The sequence below is a fragment of the Podarcis gaigeae genome, assembly GCF_964106915.1.
Source record: "Podarcis gaigeae genome assembly, chromosome: 9".
In the NCBI taxonomy this organism is placed as follows: Eukaryota; Metazoa; Chordata; class Lepidosauria; order Squamata; family Lacertidae; genus Podarcis; species Podarcis gaigeae.
In genome coordinates this window covers 55639050-55648158 of record NC_139685.1, presented here as the reverse complement: position 1 = coordinate 55648158, position 9109 = coordinate 55639050, and the positions used below count along the sequence as shown (strand labels likewise).

Here is a 9109-nt window from a genome sequence, read left to right as displayed (position 1 = left end):
ATGGATGCTACTCCCTTTGAAAAGCAGATCAATCCACAGAAAGTGGACCTGCCAGCAAGTGATTCATCTGACCCAGCAGGAGAGCCACAACAAAACTGAATCACTCAGGTCTTTCCCAGGTTCTCTTCTCTGTGACTTCTCCTGCGATGGTGCAGTGCTTGAGCTCCAGCCCAGAATGGATGGCAGCCTTTTCATCACTCTGAGGAACCAGGCGGAGAAATTTGTGGCCAACCCAAGCAACGACCTCATTGTTTTCTCTCCCCTTACTTAATCAGAAGGGGCAAAATACGTTTGATTTTTATTTACAAACCGGGGTGGGTGGGGGGAGTGGACAGAAAGAAAAATTACTGTGGTTTTTATATGTTAAGTACTATTGAATGTTTAATAAAGCTTGGTCTGTGTCTTTGGGGGGGGGGGGAGTAAGCTCCACTGTTTTAATGGGGCTTACTCCCAAGTAAGCATGCGTAGGATTGCTGTGTAAGGCTGAAAAATCTAAATATACTTACAAAGTGGTAAGCCTCAGTGAATAGTGAGACTTAATTGAACATACATAAGGTTCATTAATTAATTGAACACACACAGGACTGAACTACAGAAGCAGAAACTGAATATCTACTCAAGGGAATACTCCACTATAACAGCAGCATAAAATTGCAAACAAAACCCATACATTTTTAAGGCATTTCCCTTCTGTCCATAAAACAAGGCTCTGAGGAGATGCCAAATGCTGGTAAGACCAAAGTTTGACCTACTTTTTACCCCATGCAATAGTTACGGGTGTTCACCTCTATCAGTTTAAGAGCAGCATCCACAATCCCCTCAAGAGGAAAAACTCACGTAGAGGTACCACTCCAAGGCCAGTTGCCAAAATTGCAATTTTCGCTTTCAAAGTTGTATGCAAAAGATCCTTAAAGATTAAGGATGCAAAGGTCAGAGGGAAGAAGTGCTATATAAAAAATAGTGTCTTCTACAGAAGTGTAGACCAGCTTGACGCTCTGACTGTATGCTTTGAACAACTTTGTAACAACAAAAGGGCTCTCACAATACAGATGAACTGAACCAGGTCGAAAGCTTCTCTCTTAAAGGTCTGTCTTGTCTTCATACCGACACATACATGCTGCTCTTTGACTGTCAAGGTATGGCTTGCATCCTAAATGTATGACTGCATCAAACACTAGTTGAACTGTTGATTCACAGGCTGCAAGGAGGAAAAAGCAAATCAATTTTTAAATTCTTGTACTGAAGCCCAGTTGTCACTATAAAGAAACAAAACATCCAGTTAACCTGGACCCAACGCAAGGTATGCAGCTTATTCTGCTGATTGACATTAGATGAAATTTCAATCTATTGAACAACCAACTTATACTTGTCACTTTCATCACCATCATTGCTCAGAGCAATCCAGAGTAACACCACCACCATGGGAATCGGGGTGGACGTGGAAATACGATCCATATAGAAGTACCAGCTCCACATGTACTTGAGATAATGTCATGTAAAGGTAAAGGTAAAGGGACCCCTGACCATTAGGTCCAGTCATGGCCAACTCTGGGGTTGCGGCGCCCATCTCGCTTTATTGGCCGAGGGAGCCAGCGTACAGCTTCCAGGTCATGTGGCCAGCATGACAAAGCTGCTTCTGGCGAACCAGAGCAGTGCATGGAAACGCTGTTTACCTTCCTGCCGGAGCCGTACCTATTTATCTACTTGCACTTTGACATGCTTTCGAACTGCTAAGTTGACGGGAGCAGGGACCGAGCAATGGGAGTTCACCCCATCACAGGAATTTGAACCGCAGACCTTCTGATTGGCAAGTCCTAGGCTCTGTGGTTTAATCCACAGTGCCACCCACGTCCCTTTTATAATGACATGTAGTCAGCTATAATGTGAGTGAGCCCTATATGTGTTTGGGCAAGTTTAAGGTTTGGTGGGCATCAGGTTCATAGGAATACACAAGCAATTCAGCTCCTGCAATAGGACAGAAGTTGCTTGTATTTTGCACTGCACTAATCACAAATACAGCCTGCAAGATTTGGCTAACTCTACACTGTGGCCAATCTACACTGTGTCAAAAGTAGAATTAGCCCCAGAAAAAGACATTATGTTGTGACCTTCTTTGCACCAAACTTGCAGAAATCAAAACTGCAATAAACCATCAAGAGAAGCTTTTTATTCATTCATCATATAGTAAATCTAATATTCACTCTCCACACTGCTATAGCAATTCATGGAATTGCTACATGCTAATGGCTTGGCTTAGGTAGGACATCTGCAAGGAGGACATGTCTTTTTCACATTCTACTGTAAGGGGAGGAATGTTCAGTGGTGACACAAGACAGTGCAACATTTGCAAACAGGATACCCTCCAGATGTTTCAGACCACAGTACAAAACCTATTCCAGTCCAGGACTACAGTCCAAAACCTATTGACCCAGCCAAAACCTATCCCAAAACATCATCTTACAGAGCTGCACAAGGAGAGAAGAATTTGCCCAAACTGGGCAGCATAATCATGCATTGCTCAATGCAACATTTCCAGTATCAGGCAAATCCTTCCACTTTTGTGCAATGATGAACACAATCCATATTTCATCATCTGTTAGAAAGTGCTCTTCTTTAGTAGCTGCACCCAGGCACTGGGAAAACTGAACAGAGTTAAGTCACGTTACTTTGTGCCTCCTGGTTTTATTATTTCTAATAAAACACTACCTACAGTTATATGTAAGCTCTGTAAATATCCGTTACAGAAGCGTTATTCCAGACAAGCTTACCTTGTACACTCTCTGGTATTCCCAGTGTCTTCTGTACATCTCTACAGATCTTAGAGAGGCAATATTGAAACTCCTCGTCGCAATCGTGTTTTTTGTTGCCACAGGTATCATAACACCTGTCATGTTGATTGCAGCATTTTGTCATTGAAGGGATGCCAATGTCAAACTGAGAAGCAAGTTATTATAGTTAGCATTCCTTGAGAACAGTTGTGAGACTTGTTATTATTATTATTTTTAATGTACTAGAAGATGAAATTGTGTCTCTTGAGGGAAACTCATGTATTTTGTGGTTTTTATATTATAATTTTATATCATGAATCACCCTGAGATCTGCAGATGAAGGCTGGTATATAAATTTTAACAACAACAACTCAGAACCAGCTAGAAGAGGGATGAGTTTATACTCCAAAAATGTATCAATAAGTTAATAAAACAGATCAAGTCTTAAAGGAGAATTTTAACAAACCAAATAAAGAAAGGCCCACAGGAAATTTAAGATGGAAATTGGAAAAGGATTTTAATCAGAGAAACCAAATTATAAAAGCTTCTCTAAAGCAGTCATGGGAGCAAAGAAATACATTTCACTCTAACAGCGCTAGATGAGTTTACCATGGTAATCTATGCTTTCTTCTGATGCTTCAGCTTTGCACAGATGGCTAACCTATGGCTCTGTAGATATTGTTGGATTTGAGCTCCCATCAGCCTCAGCCAGCATGGCCAATGGTTAGTGATGGTGGCAGATGTAGTCTAAAACACACATCTTAAAGTAACTAGGAAAAGGGGACCCCAGTTACTCAGTCAGGAGAAACTAAACATGGCACTTTGTTGTTCTAGCTAAGCATATATTCCAGGGGTGCAGAAACCTAGAATTTGCACATTCAGAGACAAACTGATAATCACATAGGGGTCAGAGAGGACTTTTTGAGCATATTGGCTGATCTTGTAATGTGGTTTCCTGTAACAAAATTTACTAGCTTTTGCCGTACAGGATGGTTCTATTATCAGATTCTCAATGCATCCTGCACCCCACCTAATACCCTCAGCAAAAAAAGAAGAAAAAAAGGGGGGGAAGAGTTGATCTGTCTACAGGACTAAGAGACAGCCTTTGCACAACAGGAGCATTTAGGCTGGCAGAATAAGGGTCTTGACATGTGAGATGACAATGCAGGAGAAACAATTCCACAGTGCTTCTTCATGCAGTACATGGTTAAACTATGGAATTCGGATTCATGGGAGGCACTGATCCATGATCAACCTAGATGGCTTTAAAAGAGGATTGGACAAAGCCATGGAGGGGAACGCTACTGATGATGGCAGTAATGCTTCAGAATACCAGTTACTGGAAAACACAGCAGTGAAGAGTGCTGTTGCGTTCAAACCTTGCTTGTGCGTTTCCCACAAGCATCTGGTTGGGCCACTGTGAGAATAGGATGCTAAACTAGATGGGTCATTGGCAAGACCCAGCAGGCTCTTCTTATGTGTTGTGGGATTGGTTGTGGGATGGGATTCAGCTGGTGGAGTCGGCTGAATGCGGACATGGTGCTGGCAGCTTAAGACGCCTAGCTGCATTTTCTCTAGACTTCTGCACCTCTTGGCTTACTGAATCTAGCAGAGAGGGTTTGACTAGTTGGGTGCAGAGTGTGGTTAATGCTTCAATGCACAAACAGGTGTTCCTGCAGCCAGCTGTGGACCCCTTGGACTGGAATAACTACTGACCAATCACAAATAACCCGTTTCTGGGGAACATAGTGGAGAGAGTAGTGGTGGAACAGCTGAAAACATTATTGTATAACATAATCCCAATGTGGGTTCGGGGCTGGCCATGTACCCATATTTTTTGCTCTATAACACGCACCCGACCATAACACGCACGTAGTTTTTAGAGGAAGAAAACAAGAAAAAAAATATTCTAAATGAAACAGTGCATGTATGATTTTTGTGGTTCATGCTGTGGCCACAGACATGTGATCTGACAGTGAGTTTGGAGTAGCCCAATGCAAAAATCCTGGGGATCCATGTGGATCCATGCTTTGTAACCACGTATTTGCACCACTGCGGCCCCAGGCAACAGTGGGTGCGTGATTTTTTTGGTGCAAGATGTAGCCATGGACATGCTATGTGATCTAATGGTGAATTTGGGGTGACCCAGTGCAAAAATCCTGAGGATCCATGTGGATCCATGCTTTGTAACCACGTTTTAAGTGTGGAGGGAAGGAAAAGCACTCAAGAGACAAGGAGCATGCGTGGGGTGTGTGGAGAAGGATGCTGCTAATAATGCAGGAGAGGGGTATAAGGGGAGAAGGAGCATGCGTGGGTTGGGTGGAGAAGAATGCTGCTAATAATGAAGAAGAGGGGTATAAGGGGAGAAGGCTTCTCTCCTCTCCTGCTTTGCTCCTTTAAAGCAAGCAGGCTCTGCTTTTCTCCCTCCTCTCCCGCTTTTCTCCTTTAAAGAAGCAGGCTCTCTGTCCCTCTCTCCTCCCCACTCAGTGGCTCTTCTCCCACTTTGCTGTTTCAAAGTGAGCCACAGAGGAGGGAACGAAGGGGAACCATGGATCCTCTGCTCACGACTGCAGCAGATCCCCCCCCCCCCGCCACCCATAGGCATTCCCTCCATAACACGCACAGACATTTCCCCTTACTTTCAAGGAGAGAAAAAGTGAGTGTTATGGTGCAAAAAATACGGTAACTTTTTGTGCTAAAGCACCTGCACAAAGCATTTTTGTTTATCAAAGCCTATCTAGACACAGATGTTGACTAGTTCAATATTTTTCCTGTTAATTTTAATTATCTTTAAATGTTTAAAATCATTATAAACTGCTTTTATCAATATTATCTGTAAATCGTTTTTATCAATATTATCTGTAAATCAAGGGGAATAAAATTTAATAAAATAATAATAATAATAACTGGCCACTGTCTCAGAATGAAGGTTCTCATATTTTAGACCTATAGTTCTGAGGCTGCGAAGACTCCTCTTGGGAGACTGAGAGATTTAGTTTTTTAAATTTTACAAAAACAATTTTGAGAGAATAATCACAACACTTTGTGCTTAGACGAAAACAATAGCCTACTATTTACATAAACTAGTTGCACATTTACTATTTATATATTACAGTCTCTCCATATAAATGTGAGTGTTTTCATAAATAAAATAAATAGGTTAATCCAGTTACATTGCCATTAAAGCATCTTTCCTTCTTTTCATCCCAACACAGATGTAGCTAGTGAGCAGGAGGAAGAACTTGATAAGAAGATACTTACGTGAACTCCAAAAAGAGGAGAACCACAGCCATTGGGTGGAGAAGGCTTATAGCCATAGCGAGGTAAAGGCTTATATCCTGTAAAATATAAAGAATTCTGAATACTCAACATGTTTCATTTCCACCTGATTAGATGTCTCAAGGCAAGAGCCCGCAAATAATATCCAACTGGTACAGATGTATATAAATTATCTGTACCGCAGAATTCAATAAAATAACCCAGTATATGCTGTTATATACACTTGTGTGTTTGGAGACTTTAGCGTAAGGAAAATTATCCTCACAAAAACCCAGTGTTGGTTAGGCTGAGATGTGGTGACTGACTCAAGGTCACCCGGGGAGGATCATGGCTGAGTGAAGAAGTGAACCCTCCTCACCTTCCAGGCCCTAGCCCAACTCTAACCACTACACCATTAACTTGGAACTATTCTGTGCTAAGGGAGCAATCCTATGTTCCCTGGGAGGGCAGCTGAATGGGGTGGGGAGGGACAGGATGATGGAGATCTTTCTCCCTGGGGGTGGAGAGGGAGTTCTGCTGCTGGAGGTGTTCCTAGGGGAACAGAAGAAAGCTCTGCTGCTCTTACTGGTCCACCACACCCAGACATAAGCTGTTTTATGGGGATGTCAGAGGCTGTGAATCATCAGGATCCTAATTCCCCTCATGTGGCCCTCAAGAGGTTGCCCAGAAGGGAATGTGGCCCTTGAGTTGAAAAAAGCTTTCTTGCTCCTCCAGAAGTGGCATCTCCTGCATCACAGAATCTCCCTTCCCTTAGGATTATTTAAAAAGATGCATTTCTCAAAACACATAGCATATCTAACAATTTAGGGAAAAGGTATACAACCATAGTTATTAAGTTACATTTTTCAGCAACAACATTTAAAAAGTAGCTAGTTTTCCACATAGCCATCTTCTCATCTCCCCAGAGATAACTAGGGGTAAACCTCAATCAAATCGGTTTTAAAAACTGGACTCCAACTGGTTAACCTGAACTTTCAGTGCTGATGAAGGCAGAAGGGATTATTTTACACAATGATTTCCAAATACTTCAATCCACAGTTTATCAAAGTGGTGCCTAAACAAAGAAGGATGTATTTATAAAAGCTTAGTCTTTCTGTAATATAATCATTTGGCACCATTACAAGTTAACCTCAGATCTGACAACACTAAGAAGCACTTGGCTGGATCTGATCAAAGGCCCATCTAGTCCAGCATCCAAAACAAAGAGAACTTTGAGGTCATGATAAAACAACCAACAATACTATCACAGGCTTATTAAGCATCCAGGAACCAAGACAACAATGCACTAATCTTTATCGTCAACATTTTAAAAGGTCACTGTTGTTGGCTAGCATCACAAGTGAGATCCTAAGGACGCATGTAAGTATGCAAAGCTTTAAGATTGAACTGCCATAAGGTTGGCAAACGTATTTTAAGCTGCAGCTTTTACTCCTTTACATAGAATATGCCCCATTAAAGCTCAGTAGAAATTTAAACCAAATGGACCCAGTGTGCACCTTCTGATCTAAAGAGAGTTTATTTATAACATTTATAAGCCAGTGAGGCATGATAGTTACAATGTTGGACTAGGACGTGGGAGAGCAGGGTTCGAATCCCCACTCTGCCATGAAGCTCAATGGGTTACCACGGGCCAGTCACCATCTCTTAGCCTAACCTACCTCACACGGTTGTTGTGAGGATGAAATGGGAAGCAGAACAATGTACACCGCCTTGATCATTGGAAGATAAAGGTGGTATATTAATGTAATAAATAAAAAATACCTTGCCTTCTGAACCCAAGGAGGTACATACAGGATTCCCAGGAGATCCCTTATCTGATCACACTTCATGCACCTTCCAAACCGTTTAGACTTGAACCTAACGCTTTCAAGATTTAGTAAAAAAAAGGCAAAGGTACCCCTGACCAATAGGTCCAGTCGCGGACGGCTCTGGGGTTGTGGCGCTTATCTTGCTCTATAGGCCAAGGGAGCCAGCGTTTGTCATGTGGCCAGTATGACAAAGCTGCTTCTGGCGAACCAGAGCAGCACATGGAAGTGCCATTTACCTTCCCGCCGGAGCGGTACCTATTTATCTACTTGCACTTGACATGCTTTCGAACTGCTAGGTGGGCAGGAGCAGGGACAGGTACCAACTGGGAATTACGGCGTTAACCTCCGCCCGCTCTCCCCACTTCTTTAGGGCACTATCGGCATTACCATCGCTGCACTTATACTGACAGAGCCCATCCTCTCCTCCCAGGAGATCCAAAGCAGCATTCAGGTAAGTGTCGATCTTGTGGACGCCGTTCCTGATGGTCTTCAGCGTCATCCTCCAGTCCGGGGTCTGGGCCTCCTGGCACTGGGCGGGCAGGGGCCGCATCCCCAGCAAGCCGCAGGTCACGAGAAGCGGCAGCAGGGCCCGGCTCATCGTCTCTCCCGAGCGCGCAGGAGCCAGAGTGCCAGAACGCCGCCCACGCGCGGCGCAACGGAGCTCCACGGATTCGGAGGGGTCGGGAGGGAGGCGCGCACGCTGCCGGGCGGCTAGTCTCCCGTTCCTCCCGCGGGCAGCTGCATTACGCACGCACAGTCGCCGCCGCAGGCAGCCGCCTCGCCTCCAAGGCACTTACCGCTCGGAGGCCACGGAAGCGCTACCATCCCGGACAAACCCCTCCGATCCCTGTTTGCAGGCGCGCCGTCCGCCTCCAGCAGCCCCGCCTCGGTCGCGCTCGCGTCAGGGCGCAGAGAAGGAAAGGGGGCGCGGCTAGCGCTCTCCCGGTAGGGAAAGAGGTCGTGGCGGTTGGAGGTAGGCGGTGCGCGGTGGGCAGGCGCTTGAAGCTCTTCCAGAGGCCTTAAAGGAAAAGCGCGCATTCTTTCTCTGGGTCCCACGACTTCCACTTCGGGGGTGGGTGGGTGACGGACCTGTATTACGGGGACAAAAGTCACCTTTCCCTCCCCACTGCGGGCGCAACGGCACGCGATAGAGAGCGCACTGCTGAGCGAGTGTCGTTGTTCTGGCTCCACCGCCTTGCCTGAGCTCTTTTCACGCCACGCTGTTTCTATTTTTCTTTTGGGGCTGGCTACCAC

At 44.6% G+C, this 9109-nt stretch overlaps 1 protein-coding gene across 1 annotated transcript; it reads right to left on the bottom strand.

Moving 5' to 3' along the window:
• Positions 1 to 353: 353 nt before the first annotated feature.
• On the bottom strand, positions 354 to 8797 carry PLA2G12A (phospholipase A2 group XIIA). Its single transcript, XM_083756974.1, has 4 exons — positions 8243 to 8797; positions 6030 to 6106; positions 2769 to 2934; positions 354 to 1198 (listed from the first exon to the last, which is right to left on the bottom strand). Exons 1-4 carry the CDS (start codon positions 8451 to 8453, stop codon positions 1080 to 1082), a joined length of 573 nt encoding a protein of 190 aa, XP_083613100.1. The 5' UTR covers positions 8454 to 8797; the 3' UTR covers positions 354 to 1079.
• Between the last annotated feature and the right edge of the window lie 312 nt (positions 8798 to 9109).

Bases quoted from the DNA above. Each gene is read 5' to 3' on its own strand.
- PLA2G12A (XM_083756974.1), bottom strand. From the start codon at position 8,453: ATGAGCCGGGCCCTGCTGCCGCTTCTCGTGACCTGCGGCTTGCTGGGG. The intron at 2,935-6,029 runs GTAAGTATCTTC...CTTGCTTCTCAG, and splicing joins CTCCTCTTTTTGGAGTTCAC to TTTGACATTGGCATCCCTTC. The intron at 1,199-2,768 runs GTAAGCTTGTCT...TCCTCCTTGCAG, and splicing joins AATACCAGAGAGTGTACAAG to CCTGTGAATCAACAGTTCAA.